The 25,016-nt window shown below is 40.4% G+C and overlaps 1 protein-coding gene and 1 pseudogene across 7 annotated transcripts in view; one reads left to right on the top strand and one right to left on the bottom strand.

The window, feature by feature from the left end:
* Positions 1-25,016, top strand: part of UBAP2 (ubiquitin associated protein 2) — a 105,011-nt gene that overhangs the window by 29,349 nt on the left and 50,646 nt on the right. For all 7 annotated transcript variants that reach the window (XR_009447649.1, XM_059657139.1, XM_059657137.1 and 4 more), the window contains exons 3-6: positions 9,122-9,199; positions 11,662-11,772; positions 14,659-14,812; positions 17,265-17,342. Coding sequence is in view for 6 of the 7 variants with exons in the window: in XM_059657139.1 (XP_059513122.1) it covers positions 9,122-9,199; positions 11,662-11,772; positions 14,659-14,812; positions 17,265-17,342 (421 nt within the window). In the remaining variant the exon portion in view is untranslated. The remainder of the gene's footprint in view (positions 1-9,121; positions 9,200-11,661; positions 11,773-14,658; positions 14,813-17,264; positions 17,343-25,016) is intronic.
* Positions 3,930-8,065, bottom strand: LOC132212660 (large ribosomal subunit protein eL8-like; annotated as a pseudogene).

The following is a 25,016-nucleotide window of genomic DNA, read 5'->3' as shown; positions in this document are numbered from 1 at the left end:
CAGCACAATTTTAAAAATCTGGAAATCACTTCATTAGCCAACTTAATCTATAGATCGTATTTATATTTTCTTGGTTGTCCCAATAATGTCCTCTTAAGTTAATTAAGTCCTTACATTGTATTTAGGTTTTAATGCTCTTTGTCTTCTTTTTTTTTTTTTTAAATATATTTTATTGATTTTTTACAGAGAGGAAGGGAGAGAGATAGAGAGTTAGAAACATCGATGAGAGAGAAACATCGATCAGCTGCTTCCTGCACATCTCCTACTGGGGATATGCCTGCAACCCAGGTACATGCCCTTGACCGGAATCGAACCTGGGACCTTTCAGTCCGCAGGCTGACGCTCTATCCACTGAGCCAAACCGGTTTCGGCCTCTTTGTCTTCTTTAATGTGAAACTTTCTGTTTCATGACATTGGCATATTTGAAAAATATAGGCCAATTATTTTGTAGAATGTTTCCTAAGTTCAGTTTGTTTGAGAAATTTCCTCATGATTAGGAAGGGGTTACACATTTTTGGTAAAGATAGTCCTGTTCTTAGTGTGTCATATCATGATGAACAGAACATAGGTTTGTCCTATATACTGGTGATCAGTTTTATCATTTAGTTAAAGTGGTGTTTCCCTAGTATCATGTCGGGAAAGAAAAACTAGTTGTTAAAAATTTAAAACGGTGTCTTATATTCTTTGCAGAGAATGGTTGTAAGGAATTAGAAATTGCATAAGATATGATCAGGAAGTGGTACCCTTTACTCTTAATGTATATTTCATATAGGTTATGAAATTAGTAATATTTGAAATTATGCTGGGAAATGCCAGGTTTCTGATCAATTGAGAAAGGATGCAAAATAATACTTACAATGTAGCACAACTGTTTAGACATTTAAGAAAAAAAGACTAGTAACCCTAGCTGGTGTGGCTCAGTTGGTTGGAGCCTCATCTGTGCACTGAAAGGTTGCCAGTTGTTTCTGGTTCAATTTCCAGTGGAGGCAACTGATTGATGTTTCTTTCATATGTTGATGTTCCCCCCCCCCCTCCAAATTGGTAAAATGTAACCTCAGGTGACAATGAAAAAAAAAAGACTAGTAGACTATGTTAATGATATTTATCTTTGGGTGATGGGCATAAGGATAATTTAAAAATATAATCCAGCTATTATATTTTCCAAATTTTCTGGGTGATGTCCAACAAAAAACATTTGAGTATACTACGAAAGGTTAAAGTTGATGGTGTGTGGGCAGGCTAAATAGGAATCTCAGATGGTGAATAAAGAAAAATTGAATTTATTTAAAGAAAAGGGATAGGGATATCCAAAGGGAGGGGCTACACAGCACTGAGCTAAGGAGTATTGGGTCAGTGATAGCCCCTAGGACAGTGATGGCCAACCTGTGACACTCATTTTTTTGGTTGATTTTTCTTTGTTAAATGGCATTTAAATATCTAATCTAATAAAAGAGAAACATGGTAATTGGTGTACAACTGCTACCCTTCCCATTGGCTAATCAGGGAGATATGCAAATTAACTGTCAGCCAGGATGGCGGCTGGCAGCCAGGCAGCTTGAAACTAACATGAGGCTTGCTTGCTTCAGTGACAGAGGAAACCAAAGTTCCCCACCTGCCTTGCAGGCCTCTGAGCCTGCAGTTTAAGAAACATTGTAACGAATATAGACGCTTTCAGCGAGCTGGGATCTCAGAGCTGGAGTTATACATTGTTTCGATTACCTACTTTCAGCAGCAGAGGCCTAAGAGCTGGAGCCTCAGAGCTAAAGCTGGCCCAGAATTAAAAAAAAAAAAAGAAAAAAAGGAGCGGTTGGGAGCTTCCATCACCCGCCAGCCTGAAGACAGCCCTCAGCCCCTCACCCAGACTGGCCAGGCACCCCAGTGGGGACCCCCACCCTGAAGGGTGTGTGACCAGCTGCAAACAGCCCTCAGCCCCTCACCCAGGCTGGCCAGGCACCCCAGTGGGGACCCCCACCCTGAAGGGTGTGTGACCAGCTGCAAACAGCCATCATCCCCTCACCCAGGCTAGCCAGGCACCCCAGTGGGGACCCCCACCCTGAATGATGTGTGACCAGCTGCAAACAGCCATCATCCCCTCACCCAGGCTGGCCAGGCACCCCAGTGGGGACCCCCATCCTGATCCAGAACACCCTTCAGGGCAAACCAGCTGGCACCCACCCATGCACCAGGCCTCTACCCTATATGGTAAAAGGGTAATATGCCTCCCAGCACCTGGATCAGCGTGACAGGGGGCAGCGCCCAAACCCCCTGATCGCCCTGCGGCTCTGTGTGTGACAGGGAGCGGCCCAACCTCCCCCCCCCCCCCCCCCCACGGGCCCTGCTCTGTGTGTGACGGGGTAGAGCCATAACCTCCCCATCGGCCCTGCCCTGAGTGTGAGAGTGGCAGCACCCCAACCCCCTGATCGGCCCTGCTCTGTGCGTGACAGGGGGCTGCGCCCCAACCCCCTGATTGACCCTGCTCTGTGTGTGACAGGGTACAGAGCCCCAACCCCCCTGATGGCCCTGCTCTGTGAGTGACAGGGGGAAATGCCCCAACCCCCTGATTGGCCCTGCTCTGTGCATGACGGGGTGGTGCCGCAACCTCCCCATCGACCCTGCCTTGAGTGTAACAGGGGATGGTGCCCCAACCCCCGAATCAGCCCTACCCTGAGCGTGACTGAGGGTGGAATCACAACCACCCGATCGCCCTGCTCTGCGTATGACAGGGGGCGGCGCCCCAACTCCCCAATCGCCCCTGCTCTGAGCCTGACCAGGGGCTGCACCTAGGGATTGGGCCTGCCCTCTGCCACCCGGGAGCAGGCCTAAGCCAGCAGGTCGTAATCTCCTGAGGGGTCCCAGACTTCGAGAGGGCACAGGTCAGGCTGAGGGACGCCCCCCCCCCCCCCCAGAGCACAAATTTTTGTGCACCGGGCCTCTAGTATAAAATAAATATAAAAAATATAAGTCTTTGTTTTACTATGGTTGCAAATATCAAAAAATTTCTATATGTGACACGGCACCAGAGTTAAGTTAGGGTTTTTCAAAATGCTGACACGCCGAGCTCAAAAGGTTCGCCATCACTGCCCTAGGAGATGGAGACTCTTCCTTATATGTAGTCACTGGTGGGAAGCTCTTGTAGTCAGTGAGTTCTGGGGTCTTGGTTGATGGGTTTAGGGCCCCAGGAATGGGCAAACTTTTTGACCCGAGGGCCACAATGGGTTCTTAAACTGGACCGGAGGGCCGGAACAAAAGCATGGATGGAGTGTTTGTGTGAACTAATATAAATTCAAAGTAAACATCATTACATAAAAGGGTATGTCTTTTTGTTTGTTTTATTCATTTCAAACCGGCTGGATCTGGCCCCCGGGCCGTAGTTTGCCCACGGCTGGTTTAGGCAGTGGGGTTGGGTTAACAGGACTGTGGATGTGTGATTGGGCGCTTCTTGGCAGTTTTAGTTCTTTATATGGTTGATTCCTAGTGTCCTCCATTTCTTGTCCAGCAAGTCTTCCTGGTCTTTGTTCTCCTGTGGCGGGGAAGCTTACAAAATGGCTGTTAAGAATTATATTGCCTTGTAAGTCCTAACATACTATAAAAGCTATCAACACTTTATTATGAAAGTAGCTTAGCTCATTATAAGCCAAGTGAATGGAAGAGAGATCCAGAGGAAGAGATTTGTAAATGCTGCTTTTCTTGGCAAGAATTTTTCAACTTGACAGTTGTGTTGATGTCACTGATGTTTGTTGTAGGAGAGGGTGCACTAATGTTTAACTTCGAATTACCATTTGATTCTGCTTATTCCTCTGATTTCACAAGCTATACAGACCTCTTCTCAGTTGTTTGAGCTCAGCCTGGCAAATTTTTTATCATACTCTAATTTCTGTTTGTTGTTTATCTGATGCTTAATTTTCTTTTGTTTTCCTGGCTGAAGGATAATTTTTATTACTTTTATGTACAGAAAACTCAACAATGTACACTTAGCCCATCTTGGTGGCCATCTTTTTAGCCTTGGCCTTTTCCAGCTTAGCAATGCGAGCCACTGACTTTGGACCCAGGATGTTACATCCCCATTGGCACGGATCTCATCAGATCTGTTGTAAGTGGTCTGGATAGCCCCCACCAGCTTAGCCAGAGCACCTTTGTCTTCTGTGTGAAGGTGACGGTGGTGCAGGTCTTCCTGTGGACTAGACGTCCTAGCTTGGCCTTCCCCTTGATAATGCAGTAGGAAACCCACATCTTATAGCACAGGGCAGGCAGGTAGACAATCAGCTCAATGGGATCGTCGTGTGCAATCGTCTACCAGCTGTGCCTTCTTGTTCTCACCAGGGTGGTGACAGTGTTACCCCTGCCCGAAGGACAGGTGGCTCCTTGGTGGAGAAATCTCCTTTCCCTGACAGCTTTTTTCTCAGCCTGCGCCAATAATCTCTCTTCTTGCTCTGTCTCTGGTCTGTACTTGTGGGTCAGCTTTAGCAGTTGAGTTGCTGTTTGGCCCTCCCATGGCGTGGGTGAACTGGTTAATGGCAGGAGGCACTTTCAGACGCTTATAAAGAATGGCCCTTTGCCACTACAACTGAATGGTAGCAGGGGCATTTGACAAAATGGATGAGGTCCCTTTGGGTTGTATGTCCTCTCCAATGCCAGAATTCTTGGGCCTTTTCTCAAACGGGATTTACTACTTTCTTGGCCTGCTTCTCCACGACAGCAGAGACCTGCAAACACCTTCTCTTTAGCCTTCTTTCCTTTTGGTATCTTGGGCGACAGGAGGAAAGAGCTAATTTTCTTCTTGACTAGGGTAATTGGCAAAGGTAAAAATATTTAAAGGAGGCCTAATTGAAAATACTTTATATTTCATTAATATTCTATGCTAGTATTGCAAAACTGTACCTGTTAAACAGCTGTTAAGTGCATCAGCTGTGTTTTCAGAAGTTACTTCTATTTGGTCTGTACCCTTTCAAGAATAAAACGGATGATATCATTGAATTGAAATAAAAAGCACATTTGAGTCATAGTACTTAAGCTTCAAAAACTAAGTCTGAATAAATTAGTAATTGGTATTTACCTTATATATGGTAGTAAATAGTGAATGACTTGTGTGGGTGAAATAGTGTCAACTTTGAAATGATCTATTTTAATAAACACTGCCTTTATAATTATTCAAAGTGTGTTTATACATTTTTGGGAGACATCCTATATATCCTTATATTATAGATGTATATACAAATAAGGTATAAATTGGATCTTTATAGTGTTTATAGTATATAGTATATCTCCCTTTGGACATATACATTCATATATTGTGGCTATATATACAAATTAGGTGTAAATTTGATCTCTATACTGTTTAGGTAGTAATGAAAAATTAGTAAAATGCAGGACCTATCTAGGTAGCCAGTAAACATTATGCTAATAGATACTCACAATAAATTGTGTATGTGTTTTCCTACAAAGTAATGTGTTTATATTCTGGGTTTTTTTTTTTATATCAGAAAAACATGTATGTGCCAAATAAATAGTTTTGATACTAGATGGTTACATTATGGGTCACAGTAATTTTCTTGTGGGGTATGTGAAAATTTTGTAATTTAAGTAAATTTAATTGTTTGAAGCAATGAGTATTAGTGTGCTTGGAAGGGACCACTGGTGGTCCGTGAGGTCCAAAAGGTTGATGACCACTGGTATAATGTGCAGGTAGGTAAAGTGAGAGTATATATAAGGCCCTATATACACTGGGTAGCATTGAGGTTAAATTGGCTACATGAGAAGACACAGAGTTTCTGTACAAACATTTTTCTGGTTGGAATGGTGTAGCACTGTAGTGGTTCCAATGAGGTCACAACAGGCAGGCATAGGTTGGAATGAAAGGATTGGCCATTAGATTGGAGGGAACAGGCCAAAGCTAGCTGGATCTTGTATAAGGACTAGAGATTATTTGAAATATACACTGAGTGGCCAGATTATGATGATCACCTGATGTTTGTAGGCAAATTAGCTATAATTTCGTGCTGAAGTTGCTAGAGGGCCAGACCATTATAAATAGGGAAGCAGGTTGTTTACCTCAATAGTAGAAGTGATTTTTTTCTGAAGATATGGGTAAACAACATGATTTAACAGCCTTTGAACATGGGATATATATACAGTGAGTGGCCTGATTATTATGACCACCCCATCAATACTTAATTGGGCCACCTTTTGCCTTCAATACTGCGGTGATTCTTCTTGGCATTGACTCCATGAGATGTTGAAAGGTGATGCGAGGAATCTAACACCATGCCTGATGAATAGCACTGTCCAATTCTGTGAGATTTGATGGTTGTGGAACCAGCTGCCTGATGGCTCTTTAACTTCGTCCCACAAATGCTCAATTGGATTGAGATCTGGTGATTGTGGGGGCCACCTAAGCAAGGTAAAGTCTCCCTCACGTTCTTGAAACCACTTGTGCACAATACGAGCACCGTGGCATGGCGCATTGTCTTGTTGGAAGACACCATCTCCATTGGGATACACCATCAACATGATAGGATGAACTTGATCAGCAACGATACTTAGGTATGTTGTGCTATTCAGACGTGTTCCACACGAATTAAAGGGCCTAAATCATGCCAGGAAAACATGCCCCAAACCATAACAGTGCCCCCACCAGCTTGAAGGGTACTCATGCATGTGGGGTGCATGCTTTCATGCTGTTTCTGCCAAATTCTCACTCTGCCATCTGCATGATGCAACTGGAAACGTGATTCATCAGACCACATGATTTTTTTCCAATCCTCAACTGTCCAATCCTTGTGTTCCTGTGCAAATTGGAGACGTTTTATCTTGGTAACTGCAGATAGCAAAGGTGTTTGAACAGGCCTTCGGCTTCCATATCCCATAAGATGCAGTGTATGGCTAATTTGCCTACAAATGCCAGGTGGTCATATTAATCTGGCCATACACACACACACACACACACACACACTAGGGGCCCGGTGCACGAAGATTCACACACTGGGGGTGGGTCCCTCAGCCCAACCTGCAACCTCTCCAATTTGGGAGCCCTCAAGGAAGCCCTCTCCAATCCAGGAGTTTCTGTCTGTCTTTGCAATCATATGAATTGTCTAAGACCCCCAACCCAGTTTGGTTTGTTTTTCACAGAATAATGGAGGCATTTTTTTTTTCTTTGCTTCATTGGTGGAGATTTCCTGGAAATTTTAGGATATCTTCCCTTTAATTTTTCCCAGACACTCTAATTTTTCTTACGTCTCTCACCTTTGCTTTCCCTCCATCCCCCACTGCAACAGTAACTTGCTCACTTTGCTCTAGTGTCTAGGAGATCTGTCTGCCACCAGAACTACAATTCCCAGCATTCCTGGTGCTCCCCACGCTCTTGGTTTTCCCTTCCTGCTGTCTCTGTCCCAAGGCCTCCCACTTTGCCAAGTCCTCCAAGCTCCCAGCTCTCCCTCTCTGCTCTTTGTCTGGCGACTTGGGGGAGCGACTGAGGGAGCCACGTTCCCCCAAGCCGCCGGCTCTCCCGCTCTGCTCTCCTCCCGGCGCCTCTGTATGCAAATTAACCCACCATCTTTGTCGATTTAATTCATACTCCTGATTGGCTGGTGAGTGTAGTGGAGGGATGGCCAATTTACATGTTTCTCTTTATTATATAGGATATTCCACATTCAAAGGCTGTTAAATCGCGTTGTTTACCCATATCTTCAGAAAAAAATCACTTTTACTGTCGTGGTAAACAACCTGCTTCCCTATTTATAATGGGCTGGCCCCCTGGCAACTTCAGCGTGAAATTATAGCTAATTTGCCTACAAAGGTCAGGTGGTCATCATAATCTGGCTTCTCAGTGTATATGTACTTAAAGCAGAGAAGAAAAGTTGTTCATTATTAGTTCTTGTGAGGATCACTCAGTAATTTGAACTCTTTTTAAACATTTATTTTGGGAGTTAGTATAAATTTTAGCTAACAAGGGTAACTTTTGGGGGGAACAACCCGTTTCTGAGTAATTTTAGATTTATCAGAAAATTGCAGATATAGAAGAGAGAGTTTCTATAAACCCCTCACCTAGTTTCCCTGTTGTCATAACCATGGTATCTCTGTCAAAACTAATAAACCAAATTGGTATATTATTATTAACTCACTGCACAAACAAGTAACTTTTCCCATACCTTTTAATTTATTATTGTCAAAAACACCATAAAATGAAACCACAACAATTAAGAAACTTGAATTTTTAAAAAAATATATATTTTATTGATTTTGTTACAGAGGATGGGAGAGAGATAGAGAGTTAGAAACATCGATGAGAGAGAAACATCGATCAGCTGCCTCCTGCACATCTCATACTGGGGATGTGCCCACAACCCACGTATATGCCCTTGACCGGAATCGAACTTGGGACCTTTCAGTCTAGAAACATCGATGAGAGAGAAACATCAATCAGCTGCCTCCTGCACATCTCATACTGGGGATGTGCCCACAACCCACGTATATGCCCTTGACCGGAATCGAACTTGGGACCTTTCAGTCCGTAGGCCAACGCTCTATCCACTGAGCCAAACTGGTTTCGGCGAGAAACTTGAATTTTTTAAAAAGGATTTTACGTTAAAAAAGCAGCTGGAAAAGAGTTTTCTTCAGAGGTGACTAGTTTTATGTTTGAAAGTTTCTTTTTAAATTTTTTTTTAAAACCATTTTTTATTGCAATTAAAAAATAGTAACTTTTAAAATAACTTTTATTTAGATAAATATAACCTTTTAAGAACTGACCATGATACCTTTTTAGAGCTGACAGCAGAGCTTTTTTGTTTTGATAGCAAGCCTGATTCTAAGCCTGTGTCCTGGCAGTTGTTTTCACCATTTCTTGTTCTACTTTCTCTTAATGCTGGTTACTCCCATCTCTCCAGGGGAAAGAACATTCAAATGAGTCAATGAAGATGAATAAGAACTTTAGGTCGTTTGGCCAAGTAAATAGGACCTTTACATTATTTAATTTGATACTTAATTCACCTTATGAGTACAGGTTATGTATGTTTTTTATTACCGTAGTTGCTGGAGTGCTAGAGAGGTTTTATCTGTTTTGCATCAGAGTTTGGCATCTAACTTATATTTTTGTACTCAAATTTTAACAATTTTTTGTACTTTTCAGGCAACAGCTGAACAGATGCGTCTCGCTCAGGTGATCTTTGATAAAAATGATTCAGAATTTGAAGCTAAAGTTAAACAGGTATGTTTCTGGCAAAGGATGTTACCTATTTTTGTTAATGTTTTAAAAAAATTTTACTAGAGATTTTAATTTTATTTTAAAAAACTATTTTTATTGATTTCATAGAGGAAGGGAGAGGGAGAGAGATAGAAACATCAATAATGAGAGAGAATCATAGATCAGCTGCCTCCTGCACGCCCTCTACTAGGGATCAAGTCCGCAACCTGGGTATATGCCCTGACTGGGAATCTAACCGTGACTACCTGGTTCATAGGTCAGTGCTCTACCAATAATTGCTCCTTGGAGTGAACATCCCACAGTGAACTCTTTGTTCTTACTTATAGTTCCTTTCATCAGGCAAATGATAATGATCTTGGAAGGCCACAAAAAGAATTTATTAAAAATTATAGAATTCATTCTCTGGAATGAGATTTATGTACAGTTTGAGACATACCACATATTATATTGTCTTTTATCTGAATAGCATAGCAGATACACAAGCAAGAGCACTGGTTCAGGAGTTCAGAGTTTTTGTTTTTTTTAAAAATATATTTTATTGATTTTTTTACAGAGGACGGGAGAGAGATAGAGAGTTAGAAACATCGATGAGAGAGAAACATCGATCAGCCGCTTCCTTAACATCTCCTACTGGGCATGTGCCCGCAACCCAGGTACATGCCCTTGACCGGAATCGAACCTAGGACCTTTCAGTCCGCAGGCCGACGCTCTATCCACTGAGCCAAACCGGTTTCGGCAGGAGTTCAGAGTTTTAAGTGCTAACTTTAGTTCTGTTTCTTACTGATCCAATCACTGGAGGAATTTAAAAAAAAAAATTTTTTTTTAATCCTTACCCGAGGATACTTTTTCCATTGTTTTAGAGAAAGTGAAGGGGAGGGAGGAGGAGGGGAGAAACACACACAGGCAGGCATAGGTTGGAATGAAAGAGGGAGAGAGAGAGAGAGAGAAAGAAACATTGATATGAAAGAGACACACATTGAAAGAGAAAGAGAGAGAGAGAGAGAAAGAAACATTGATATGAAAGAGACACACACTGTTACACCCTGTACACGCCCTGATGGGGTGGGGAGCGAACCTGAAACAGGTATGTGCCCTTGATGGGGAATCCGAAACCATGACCCTCTGTCCATAGGCTGACACTAACTACTGAGCAACCACCAGGGCAATCACCTGAGGGATTTTGGTACTTATTGTGCATCTTAACAATTGCATATGACAGATATTGGCTTAGTCCAGATCATTGATAAAAATCTGATTATTAGTAGATATCCAGAGAACAAAGTGTACTGGAAAGTGTGTAGAACTTTCACTGTTACAGGGAGGAAATGAGAGAGACAGTGGTGTAATGCGAAGAGTTATATTTATGAGATCAGGAGACCTGGTTTCCAGATAGGCTTTGCTTTTTTATTTTCCTATTAGGCTTTGCTCTTAACTAGCATTTTAACCACAGAGAAATTACTTCAAATGTTGGGGTCAAATGATTTTGAACTGCGGTTAGTACATCCTGTATATAACAAAAGCCCAGCGACTGAGAGACAGAATGACCGGTCGACCAGTCGTTATGACGTGCACTAAGGGGGCAGACACTCAACACAGGAGCTGCTTCCTGGTGGTCAGTGCGCTCCCTCAGTGGGAGCAGCTGCTCAGAGGGTGGGTCTGCAGCAGGCCACGCCCCACACCAGTGCATGAATCCCATGCATCGGGCCTCTAGTACTAAAATAGTGAAGATAGTTAAAACACAATAGATACTTAAATCATACAGTTGTTAACTGATAATTGAAACACTTTTATTTTGCCTAATCTGATTGCTCTTTGTGATGAAAATGTTAAGCAGTTTAATCTCCCTTGTTATACAGAATGCACCAAAGGGATTTCTTTGATTTTGTCAAACATAGCACCCTGTGGAATCTGCTTGAGAATATATTATGTGTAGGAGTGAGTTTTGTGATCACTGAAGAATTCCTTGTGAGACCTTAGCTGTTATAATTTATATGTGTTATAATCCAAGTAGTAATATCTTATGTAGGGAACTTTGTCCCTGTGCAAAACAGTTGGACTGAATATTCTGTTAATGGTGCCCACATACATGTGGTCTTTGGGAAACATAAAATCCCACTTAATATTTGTGTAGTTTAGAATTTTAGGAATGCAGGCTATGGACCAAGTTTGAGTAGACAATAACTGATCCAGAGTATTCTGAGGATGTTGGTATATACATGTGTATGCTGCTGATTAATAACCTGATATTGGTCATCTTGAAGGAGGGTTAATTTGTAGTTTGACTCTGCCAATATTGGTGAAAAGACATGGGGTGGCCACAAGCAAAACAGGTAAAAGCTCAGAGTGTAGAAGAGGCCATCTTAATGTGGAAAGACTGAATAATTTCTGTCTTTATGCAGAAGAATCTTAAAATATCAAGTGCCATTTTTGGGGTCTCCCTAACCATGTTCTTATAATTTCAACAGCTTATGGAAGTGACAGGAAAAAATCAGGATGAATGCATAGTCGCCCTACATGACTGTAATGGAGATGTGAACAAAGCTATCAATATATTGCTGGAAGGGAATTCAGACACAGTAAGATTATTAAGTATTATTCGTTGATTTGCAGTGCTAAGATTTGTTTCCAACCCCATATTGCATTTTAAACTTCACCTTATATGGGGGTGGGGATGGAGGGAATTATGGGTGCCATTCCATATTGTTTTAAGTTCCAGAAAGAACACTAACCTGAAATGACTGTTTTTGTTATATATGGTTTCTTCATGAAGTCGTAGAATCTGAAGACTCGAAAGAGAACTTGGTCATCTACTCCAGCCTTACACAGTTTCCAAAATTCTCTGGGCCTGTGGATATTTTCACCACCTGAAAAAACTTCTCTTGGCTCCACTGCTCATGTTTCTTCATCTCAGTCGTCACCTCTTACTACTCCTTATATCTCTAGACTAACAGAAAACCAGGATTTGCTGGTATATCTATTTGCTTATGTGTGAATATTCTACAGACACATTTTTCATGACAGTTTGACAGATATATAAAAGGATAAAAGTTTTTAAATTATTTTTGGGTGTTTTTTAGCTTAGAAAGTTTGAGGAATGTGCAGGCACACTAGAACTCATCTCTCTTCTTTTAGGAAGGATGCAACTAAAGCCATACCAGGCAGTTGCCAGCACTAATCTTTTGATTCCTATGTGGAGAGATTGCACAATATTTCATTTGTATTTTTAAATTGAGGAAACCACTTCCAAGCAGGTTAAAACAACTAATGACTTATTGAAAAAGGGGTACAAAGATGACCCATCAAAAAGTGCCTTCCTTGCCCAGCCAGAGTGGCTCAGTTTTTTTGAGCAGCATCCTGTGCACCGAAGGGTTGCTGGATTGATTCCTGGTCAGGGCATATACCTGAGACTGTGGGCTCAGTCCCTAATCCCTGGTCAGGGCATGTACAAAAGGCAGCCAATTGATGTTTTCTCTCTCCCTTCCTCTCTCTCTCTCTCTCTCTAAAAAAAAGCATGTCTTGGTTAAGGATTAAAGGGGGGGGAAAAGTGGCTTCCTTGTAAGTGTTTAGTTTTAATCATGTTCTCAGTTTTAGGGATAGGCTGTATTAGAGTCAGGCTGTGTAAAAATGAACTGCCATGACAAGGTCAAATGTAAAATGAATATTTTTTTTATTTAATATGAAACAAGAAAAATTAATTTTGTAGTTAAATATTTAAGTACTTGGGAAAATCTTTCACTATTTGAATATAGCAGTATTTGTGGGTAAAATTCCATGCAAAATAACACTGGTCCACATGATAAACCACTAAATATGTCATTTGTTGGGAAAATATATAATGTTAAGTATTGAAATAAAATTTTGAATAGCTTTTGTTTGCTAACAGGCATGTATTTACTGTTTTGTTTTTTAAATATGGGGAATGTGTTTACCTCATTGCTAATGGATTCAGTGTAGAATGGCTATGTTATTTTCCAAATGAACTGAAGGTCTTACCTTCCCTTTTTATAAAAATAATCAATATGAACAAATGAAATATATTCAAATTATTAATGGGAGGGCCTATTTTTTTTTTTTTTAATCATAGAGATAGGACAGGATACTACTTTTTGTTGCTTTTCCTTTACATCCAGCAGATTTTATTCTTTTCTGTGGTAACCGGGTGAATTTTTAAGTCTTAAAAGTCCAGTCTTCTCTTTGTGGTTTATTGCGTTTTAACATCTCCTCTGGGACTGAATCCAAAGGAGGTGTTCTGGACTGAATGTTACATCAAGAATGTCTTTTTGGTTACCTCTTAAACCTAGAAATCACACAGTGGTAGCCAGATCTGGCTTGTTTTCTTCAAAGGTCAGAAAACAGCAAATTAGTGCTTGAATCTAGTCACAAAAGGTTTGATTGGAGGTAAGGGGACTGTAGGGGAAATGCAGAAGCAGAGGGAAAGTTGTTTAGGATTATTTTGTGGTGCATCTTTACTTTCCATGCTGTCTGTAATGGCTAACCAGCAGCAGTAAGGAGTATCTTCTGACTGAGGTAGAATTAATTGGAGGTGGGGAGACGGGATGCTATGTAAATACTCTAGCTAGGAGCTACATTTAAAGTAAACTGTGAAAGCCTGGCCAGCGTGGCTCAGTGGTTGAGTGTTGACCTATGAACCAGGAGGTCACAGTTCAATTCTCGGTCAGGGCATATGCCCAGGTTGTGGGCTTGATCCCCAATGTGGAGCATGCAGGAGGCAGCTAATCAATGATTCTCTCTCATCATTGAGGTTTCTATCTCTCTCCCTCTCCCATCCTCTCTGAAATCAAGAAAAATAAACTGTGTTTTGCGTACTCAACTGTAAACCTACTTTTGCCCCATCCTGTATATGGTATGATTTGATTTGGTATCACCATTAGAGGAGAGATGGAGAAGGGAGGTTTTATAAATAAATCATTGACTTCTCATTAGAATAGGTCTTTGAGGTTTAAATTTCACGTACTTAAAAAAACTAAACCAAAATTTTGTCTATTAAAATTTTTTTGATGGTTAGTTTGAGTAACTGAATAGGGAAAGTTGTATTCGTGGGACTTTAGGGCATCATTTTATGTATCTTTGTAATCTTTGAGCTAATCTATATATTTAATAGACTTAAGCCCTACTACTGACGTAGGTGAGGATGGCATAGAGTGGGAAACTGGGGAAATGACATTTACTTTACTCACAAATCAGCATAGAAGAAAGCCTTTTTGGTGGTAGAACAACATAGAGTATGTTGTCAATTCACCTAGTTGCTGTAATCTTTTGTGCTCTATATAGCAAAGGAGTTTAGCAAGAGGTTGCTGACTTTAGCATTGGAAAGTAGAATTATATGGAAAAGAATTAAAATGGTAGCAAGCAAGCTACAAGTCATGGATAATTAGGTTTGGAAGATACTTGCACACATTCTTAATAATTGTACACTCTTTGACAACTCTTATCTTCGGTAGACTTCATGGGAGACTGTAGGGGGGAAGAAGAAGAATTTTGGAAAAGAAAGTTCAGAAAACAAAGAGAATAGAGAGAAGAGAAGTGAGAGAGAAGTGAGTCGTGGACGTGGAAACAACAACCGGAAAGGAAGAGGTGGCAATCGTGGGAGAGAGTGTAAGTATAGACCTTTCTCCTGAACTTTTTATGATGGAAATTTTCATGCAAGCTGAGTAGTCCAAAGAATGTCCATAAATCCACTCCCTCAATGCTCCATTTGTTATAATTAACATTTAGATTCTAATGAACTACTTAGTTAATTTAGTAATTGATGCAATTTCATATCAGCATTGACCGGGGCTGTAGTTAGTTAATTATGTTTTGTGTGTTTTGACTGCCTTCTGTCCTGGCTGGTATGGCTCAGTTGGTTGAGCATCATCCCCTGCACCGAAAGGTCCCTGGTTCGACTCCTGATCAGGGTACCTGCCTGGGTTGCAGGTGCAATCTCCAGTGGGGAGCAGGTGATCAATGTTTCTCTCATCGATGTTTTACTCTCTCTCCCTCTTCCTTCCTCTCTCTCTAAAATCAATAAAAACATTAAAAAAAAGACTGCCTTCTGTTGTGAATCAAGTACATCCTCTAATTTTAAAGGAGAATTTTCATTCACTGATAGATGAAGCTCTTTATTCTTCCTCATGGTATAGGCCCGTGGTCGGCAAACTGCGGCTCGCGAGCCACATGCGGCTCTTTGGCCCCTTGAGTGTGGCTCTTCTAAGGCTTAGGAGTACGCTAATTAAGTTAATAACAGTGTACCTACCTATATAGTTTAAGTTTAAAAAATTTGGCTCAAAAGAAATTTCAGTTGTTGTACTGTTGATATTTGGCTCTGTTGACTAATGAGTTTGCCAACCACTGGTATAGGCAAAGGTTAAAATAAATAGAAAGTTGTTGAATAGGGAAGATTTTTCTCAGTACTTGCCATTCGACCCAGGAACAACAACCTGGTGTATAGATACACCAAAGTAGCTAAATTATGAATGAATAAAATGTAAATATTAAACATCACGTTAGAGACTTTTTATAAATCTTCTCTTGAGGATATGTTTATTGATAGAGGAAAGGAGAATTGGTGGGGAGGGGAGAGAGAGAGAAAGAGAAAGAGAAATATCGATGTGAGAAACAGATCAGTTGCCTGCTGTACACATCTTGAACGGGGATCAAACCTGAAACCTAGGTATGTGCACTGTCTAGGAATTGGACCATGCAGCCTTTTGGCATACAGGACAACACTCCAACCACCTGAGCCACTCGGCCAGGGCTCACCTTAGAGACTTTTGCTAGTTTATTCCATGGATATTTACTGAGTACCTGCTGTGTACTCAGTACTCTTATAGGCATACAGCAATAGATGATGGTACAGACATTTTTGCCCTCCTAAAACTTACCTTTTAATGGAGGTAGAGTTAGATGTAACAATAAAAAGGAAAAGTAATATTTTCTATTAATATATATTGGTGTTATGTAGAAATTATGCTTTGGATAAAAACAAAGAACAGAGAGATTGGGATTATAAAGAGAGATGTGGTAAATTTAAATGGAGTGGCACCTTCATGAGAATTCATAGGAATTAATCTCTGAAAGAGACGGGAGCAAGCTATGCCAATATCACTCATAAAATTTCTATATTATATAGAATCATTAATGCCAATATAGGTATGAGGAGAAGAAAAGACTATGGCATCTTCTGGACAGTATCCTGTAAAAACCTGTCTCTAACATTAATTTCTTCAATAACAGTATTTCCTTGATGGTGTTGTTTTGCTATCCTATGCCCTTCCAGACCTTAAACCTAACTAGTCAGCAAATGTGTGGTGTATTACATAGTTGAATAACAGAGGTGGCTTTTTAAAAAAATATATATTTTACTGATTTTTTACAGAGAGGAAGGGAGAGGGATAGAGAGTTAGAAACATCGATGAGAGAGAAACATCGATCAGCTGCCTCCTGCACACCCCCCACTAGGGATGTGCCTGCAACCAAGGACCATGCCCTTGACCGGAATCGAACCTGGGACCTTTTAGTCCGCAGGCCGACGCTCTGTCCACTGAGCCAAACCGGTTAGGGCAACAAAGGTGGCTTTTTGAAACAAACTTATTTTAGGGGAGGGCAAGTCCAAATAGAAGAAATAAAAAGTGGTATGTCATTTTAATTTATTTTTAGAATTGTTACCTATAAATTAATAAGGAAGATGTGCTATTACTCAGTTTTTGAGACACTTTTGTTTGTTAAAAAATATGTCTTTTCATTGATCTCAGAGAGGGAGAGGCAGAGATAGAAGCATCAATGATGACAGAGAACCACCAGTCAGCTGCCTCCTGCACGCCCCACACTGGGGATCGAACTCACAACCTTGGCATGTGCCCTCAACCAGAATCGAACCCAGGACCCTTCAGTCCGAAGGCCGATGCTTTATCCACTGAGACAAACTAGCTAGGGCGAGCCACTTTTGTTTTTCTTCTTTTTAAAAAACCCTTTGGTTATATTTTAGCCTTTTAAAAGAAGTCTTTTTGTTCTTGCTTTTAATAGCTGTCTGGTATGATTATGTATGAGGTCCTCTTTTATTTCTTAGTTAGAGGTGAAGAGAATGGAATTGATTGCAATCAAGGGGACAAGCCTTCAGACCGTGGCAAGCGAGCCCGTGGTAGAGGTAAGATAGAATAAGGGGGACCAGAGATGCTTGTGATCGATCCAAAGGAGGAGGCAGACTGTTTGCTGTACTGATCTCTAAGACATGACAGTGTACTCTGAAAGAATGGTTCATCTTCTGAAATCTTTTGATTTCATTTACTGATGTTTAAGAATGAAGTGTTTTGATTATGTAATTTTGGTTGTTTTCAAATGAGCTGTGAAGACCCTTTATATGAATAATGTAAAATTTGAAGTTCTGCCCTGGCCCATGTTTCTCAGTGTTTAGAGCAGGGGTGGGCAAACTTTTTGACTCGAGGACCACAATGGGTTCTTAAACTGGACCGGAGGGCCGGAACAAAAGCATGGATGGAGTGTTTGTGTGAACTAATATAAATTCAAAGTAAACATCATTACATAAAAGGGTACGGTCTTTTTGTTTGTTTGTTTTATTCATTTCAAACGGGCCAGATCCGGCCCGCGGGCTGTAGTTTGCCCACGGCTGGTTTAGAGCATTGATCCCGTAAGATCCGGCCCGCGGGCTGTAGTTTGCCCACGGCTGGTTTAGAGCATTGATCCCGTAATGTGCACGGAAGGGTCCCCAGTTTGATTCCCAGTCAAAGGCATGTGCCTGGATTGCCAGTTCACTCCCTGCCCCCGGTTGGGGCACATGTGGGAGCAAACAATAGGTGTTTGATATCTCCCTCTCTCCCTCCCTCCCTCTCTCTCTAAAAAAATAAATGGGAAAAATATGCTCAGGAGAGGATAACAAAAACAAAAATTAGAAGTTTTGACCAAAATGTTATTATAAATTCTCTTATGTTGGACTTTAGGAAATGTGTTTTATCCACTAGCTTTTTTTTTAATCCTCACCCAAGGATGTTTTTACTAGAGGCCCGATGCACGAATTTCTGCAAGGGGCTCGGCTCTCGCAGCCCCTCGCAGCCCCAGCCGGCCCTAGCAGCCTCGGCTTTGTCTGGAAGGTCGTCCAGATGGTTGTTCTGCTGTTTGGTCTAATTAGTATATTAGCTCTTTATTATATAGGATAGGATTGATTCTTAGAGAGAGGAAGGGGGAGAGAAAAACATCAATGTGTGAGAGAAACATCAATCAGTTGCTTCCCATACATGCCCAAACTGGAGATCGAACCCGTAACCTAGACATATGCCCTGACCAGGTTCTATCCCCACAGCCTTTTTGGTGTACAGGATGACGCTCCAACCAACTGTGCCACCCAGCCAGAGCTACCCACTGGCTTTAAAATTAAAGTTATTGGCCCATTGATTATCTTCTCTTCTCTCTTTTTTGTTAGTATCATTTCTCACCTTATTTATTTGTTTATTTATTTATTTATTTATATTTTAATCCTCACCCAAAGATATTTTTCCATTGATTTTTAAAGAGAGTAGAAGAGAGGGGGAAAAACAGAGAGAAATATCTGTGTGAAAGAAACACATCGATTGGTTGCCTCCTGCATGAACCCTAACTAGGGCCCTGGGTTGGGGAGGAGCTTGCAACTGAGGTACGTGCCCTTGACTGGAATTGAACCCAGGACCCTTTGGTCTGCAGGCCAACGCTCTATCTACTGAGCCAAACCAGTTAGTGCTCTTACCATTTATTAATTTGGGATATTATGCTACTTTATGAATGTAGTTTCATCTTGGCCTGGTGGCTCATTTGGGAGGAGCAACTAAAATTATTCTGAAATGCAGAAGAGATAAGCAGAGAGGAGTTTACTGTTTTATAGAGAACTAGGGGCCCAGCGCGCGAAATCATGCAAGACCCAGGACCCAGAGTCCCTTGGCAGCTGCCGCGGGAGGCAGGACCCAGAAACCCACCTGTGCCTCTGGTCTAGTCCTCCAGAGTCAAGTTCCCACCCAGCCCCGCCCTGTCCACCCCGAGCACGCAGCCTCCTGTGATCAGTTGTTATGGCATGATGGTGTGATGACCACAGGCTTTTTATATAATAGATAGTGTATAGATGATATGTTTTGTAGTCTACATCAGTATATTTAAAATTTTTTCAGGCATTTTGCTTTCAGGTATTTTAGACTTGATATGACATAGGCCCTTATTTCCTATCTTCTTTCATCATTTTTTTTTTTTTGTATTTTCCAGTGTATATTGTTTTAAAAGTAAACCACCTCTTTATTTTTTGGTCTTGGCATATTTAGGAATTATAAAATAATATAAAATTTAGAGAGACTCATTTTTATTGGCCCTTTTATTTAACTTTTTATTGAATGTGCTTTATTTATAAAAAGATACTACAATACTTTTCATATGGGCCATCTGACTTTCTTTGCTATACCAGAATGTGTTTATGGATTAGAAATGACACTCTCATCTTAAAGGTTAGATTACATGATAGTTATTTTTAAGTTATATAAATAAGTGAGAAGTTATAGTCAGGTCACTCCCCTACTCTTTTTATTCATATAAATTTATCTTATTTATTGGTGCTGGCTTGCAGGATGTGTGTGTTGTTTATGTCTTGTCTTTAATGAGATTGAGTCAGGTTAAGGTAGTGAATACTACTTGAGGTTGCAGGCAGGTGGTTTCTTTCTGGATGGAAGAAAGATAATGCTGTGGAAAAGGCAACAATAATTACTCCATAACCCAGTGGTCGGCGAACTGCGGCTTGCGAGCCACATGCGGCTCTTTGGCCCTTGAGTGTGGCTCTTCCACAAAATACCACGTGCGGGTGCGCATGTACAGTGTGATTGAAACTTCATGGCCCATGCGCAGAAGTCGGTATTTTGTGGAAGAGCCACACTCAAGGGGCCAAAGAGCCTCATGTGGCTTGCGAGCCGCAGTTTGCCAATCACTGCCCTAACCTTTTCCACTCCTTTACCTTACTTAGGCCACTTGTTTTATTTTAAGCAACCCAAATTAATATATCTACTTTTAAAACTAATATATGAATGTAGCTGTATAATGTAATTGAAACGTGATTATTGATTACCAACTATGTGCTAGCATTCTACTTTTAATTTCTGAATCCTTTGCAGTGGCATCTTGGGTCCTGGTACAAAAAGTATTTGACAAAATGCAGTGTTCAAAAATCAGTAACTGAATAGCTAGGCTATTTCCTGGAATTGAATAGTGATTATTGTGCCTCCAAATATAAGCGTTTAATCCATGAAAAAATTCCACATTTATGGAATTTGGGTTACATGTTAGTAGCAACAACAAATATTTACCTATTGTATTTTTGAAGATATTGCTGTGAATATGACATACTCCTTTATGTCCTGGTTGGGGAAGGAGGAGAGACAAGTAAAAGCGCTTCTCAATTTATTTAAGAAAATGATTGGCGATGTGATTTACTGTCAATAGTTGTCTTACAACTGTCACCCTTTAGTTTAAGTGGTCTGGGGAGGTCTTTGAGGAGGTGGGATTTAAGCTGAGGAGGAGGAAAGCTATGTGAAAATCTGGGTAGGAACATTCTGTGAGAAGGAACAGCTAATGCAAACATGGAAAACAACTTGGATTTTTTCACAGAATAAAAACTTATTTGAATATGAAATATGCAGGTAAGTGCTCAGAGTGTGGTTTTAACATTTTATTTTGAAATAAAAAATACAATTTTGCATAATGTTCATCTAGATTCCCCAAATTTCAGTATTTTACATTTGCTTTTATTATTTTCTCTGTATGTACATATTGTTTTTTTCCTGAAACCTTTGAATATAAATTCCAGACATAATGCCATTTTATATACCCCTTAATATTTTAGTGTGTGTCTCCTAAGGAAAAAAAGATAGTCTCCTATAGAGCTATCTTAAAATGGTAAAAGTCAGAAAATTTTTACTGATGCAATCTATAGGCCTTATTCAGAAATTTTCAGTTATCTTGCTAATGTTTTTATAGCAAAATGAAAATATTTTGGTTCAGGATCTAATCCAGGATCACACACTGCATTTATTTATTTATTTATTTATTTATTTATTAAATATATTTTTATTGATTTCAGAGAGGAAGGGAGAGGGAGAGCGAGATAGAAACGTCAATAATGAGAGAGAATCATTGATTGGCTGCCTCCTGCACGCCCCCCTACGTGGGGATCCGGGACTCTTCAGTCCGCAGGCTGATGCTCTGTCCACTAAGCCAAACCAGCTAGGGCAGATCACACATTGTATTTAGTTCCCATGTCTCTTTAGTGTCCTTCAATCTGGAACAGTTCATCAATCTGGAAAAGTCTTTGCCTTTCATGGTCTTGATGCTTTTGAAGCATATGGACTCTTGTAGAGTGTTCTTCAATACCAATCAGAAGTTTCTTCTTGATAAGTTTCATCTATTTTGGGCAGGTACCACAAAGTGATGATAACTGTAACATCATATAATGATAGAGGTTTATCCCATTACTAGTGATGTTAACTTTTATTTAGGTAGGTGCATTTTGCCAAGTTTCTCCTATGTAAAGTTATTATGCCCCACTTAACTATTTTTTGGTGGGCAGTACTTGGAGACTTTGTAAATATTACTTTTTTTTTTTTTTTATCAGACTTTCATTCACTAGTATTACAACTTGTGAATTTCCTGAAACAATTATTTTGATACATTTATAATCAGACTTCTTTGCTAAGTTAAAGCTAATATATGGGATATAAGGGTGGATTCTAAGCTTTCTTCCTCACTGAATTCCAGGGGTGTTTTGCTGTTGTCATTTGTCTAATTTAAGCTGGGGAAAGTGTATTCCTATTTCTCTGAGAATATAATACCCTGACTCAGGGACAGATAGGCACAGTTTGCCTGACTCCCAGGTCTCTAAGCTACACAAGCCCGAGGGATGCCCTACTTTGTAGTGGGTCGAACAGGTCTCTGGGCATGGGGACAACTCATAGCAACCATATTAATCATTGAACCAACCCTGAATATTGGGGAACTTAAAAAAAAATTTAAATTTATTTGAGTGACAGAAAGAGGAAGGAGGGGCGGGAGAGAAACATTTATTTTGTTGTTTCATTTATTTGTGCATTAATTGATTGCTTCTTACATGTACCCTGACCAGGGATCAAACCTGCAACCTTGGCATATCGGGACAACACTCTAGCCAACAGAGCTACTCTGCCAGGGCTTGGGATCTTTTGTCAATACAAAGAACTTAGAACTAGTTATAGGCCAGAGTGTGTAGTGATGAGTTCAAATTCATGTACTTTCTGGCACATTTGGGTATTATCAAAGCCCTTTTTACAGTCTTCTGGGGACTACCTTCTTGGATGAGGAACATTCTCCTTTCTTGCTTCTCTTTACGTTATAGTTGCTATTACTGTTCAGCACCAGAGGGCATGTCTGCAGCTAGGTTCTGCCTCCACTAGAGGTGGTTGACTATTCTCTGAGTTTTGATTTTTTTCAAGAGAAATGAGCAGCTTTCCTATTCTAGCTTTCGGTGTAAAAGACGTTAAACAGCTCTAGCCAGTTTGGCTAGAGTGTCGACCCACAGAGTGAAGGGTCTTGGGTTCGATTCCAGTCAAGGGCATGTGCCTCAGTTGCAGACTTGATTCTCTTACGTGGATGTTTTTCTCTCCCCCTCCCTTCCATTCTCTTAAAAAAAAAAAATCAATGGGAAAAAAATATCCTTAGGTGAGAATTAACAACAAAAATACGTTAAACAATTAAAATCTTGAGCAGCCATTTAACATAGATATAGTACAGAATTCCTAGAGAAACTTAGGAGAAAAGGTGTAGCATTTATAATTACATTGGTTCATTTTTTAAGATGATCTTTTTAATTTATTATTATTATTTTAATATGTTTTTATTGATTTCAGTGAGAGGAAGGGAGAATAAGAAAGGTAGAAACATCCATGATGAGCCCTAACCAGTTTGGCTCAGTGGATAGAGTATCTGCCTGTGGACTGAAGGATCCCAGGTTCAATTTTGGTCAAGGGCATATACCTTGGTTGCGGGCTCTATCCCCAGTTGGGGGCATGCAGGAGGCAGCTGATTGGTATGATGTTTCTAACTCTTTATCCCTCTCTCTTCCTCTCTAAAAAATCAATAAAAATATACAAAATTAAGTTTGTTTTTTTTATTTTTTTATTTTATTTTTATTTTTTATTTTTTTAAATATATTTTATTGATTTTTTACAGAGAGGAAGGGAGAGGGATAGAGAGTTAGAAACATCGATGAGAGAAACATCGATTCAGCTGCCTCCTGCACACTCCCCACTGGGGATGTGCCCGCAACCAAGGTACATGCCCTTGACTGGAATCGAACCTGGGACCCTTCAGTCTGCAGGCCGACGCTCTATCCACTGAGCCAAAGCGGTCAGGGCAAGTTTGTTTTTTTTAAAAAAAGAAATATCAATGATGAGATAATCATCAATTGGCTGCTTCCTGCATGCCCCCTACTGGGGAACGAGCCTGCAGCCCAGGCAAGTGCCCTGAACGTGAATCAAATCAATCAAATTGTGACCTCCTGGTTATGGGTCTATGCTCAACCACTTAGCCACGCCGGCCAGGCTAAGATGCTCTTTTTAAATCTTGTTTTTCTCTATTAAAAGACCCTGGGACTTTATTCTGAGCTATTAGGTGAAAATAGCTATTTGTACCAGATAACAGTGTAGGGAAATGGTATATACACACCAAACAATCTTACTGGTAGCATCATTAGTCAGTGGAATAGAAAAGGACAATTTTGTTATCTTATTAAAATTAGGATTTGATTTTTAAAAAAAATCTACATAAGACGTTTGGCTTGTTTATAGTTAATACTTGGGTGCAAGTATTAGCCATATCCATGTAGTTGATAACTGATTTTTTCAGGAGATTAGTAGGACTTAAAAATTTTTTCACCTTAGGTACATATTTCTTTTATAAAATCCTTTCTCCTCTTTTAGGCACATCTTGCTTTCTGGCTTAAGTATTTTAGATGTCATTTAATGATTTCTTAGCAGAATCCCTTTTTACAATTTTGCTAATATTTACTAGTCACCATTGTTAGTGCAATTTGCTGCCTGCATGCCATTGAAATGAATTCTCTTTTGTTATGGGTGCACATGAACCCACTTATCAAAAGCAATTGTGTTTTTTCTTTTGCTTTCTTCCTTGGTAATAGTGTTCATTATAGCGAAAAATAGAATATTCTTGAGATATAATTTATATACCATGCAATTCACCCATGAAAATTATACATTTCAATGATTTTTAGTGTATTCATAAAATTGTGTAACTTCACTATACTCAATTTAAGAATATTTTTATCACCTCCCAAAGAAACTTTGTACCTTTTATCAATTCCCAGTTCCTCTATCCTCCTCATCCCATCCCAGCAGTAAACAACCAGTAATCAACTTTATTTCTGTAAAGAATTGCCTGTTCTGAACATCAACACTAATAAAAGAGAAAAATGGTAATTGGCGTACGACGATACCCTTTTCATTGGCTAATCAGGGCTATATGCAAATTAACTGCCAACTAAGATTGGCAGTTAACTGCCAACAAGATGGCGATTAATTTGCATATGTAGGCACAATGCAGGGAGGCGAAAGGGAAAGCAGGAAGAAGCCCCCTGCCACAGACAGTGATTGGAAACCCAGGGGGGAGCTAAGAGCTGGGGGGCAGGGCAAAGGAGGCCCTGGGGCCGCCTTTGCCCTGCCCCCCAGCCATGATCGGAGAATCAGGTGCCTTTTCCGCCCTGGCCAGTGATAGCAGGAAGTAGGGGTGGAGCCAGCGATGGGAACTGGGCACG

This window comes from Myotis daubentonii, chromosome 11 (assembly GCF_963259705.1).
Source record: "Myotis daubentonii chromosome 11, mMyoDau2.1, whole genome shotgun sequence".
In the NCBI taxonomy this organism is placed as follows: Eukaryota; Metazoa; Chordata; class Mammalia; order Chiroptera; family Vespertilionidae; genus Myotis; species Myotis daubentonii.
Note: the sequence above shows the minus strand (reverse complement) of the source record. Positions and strands in the feature narration are given on the sequence as shown.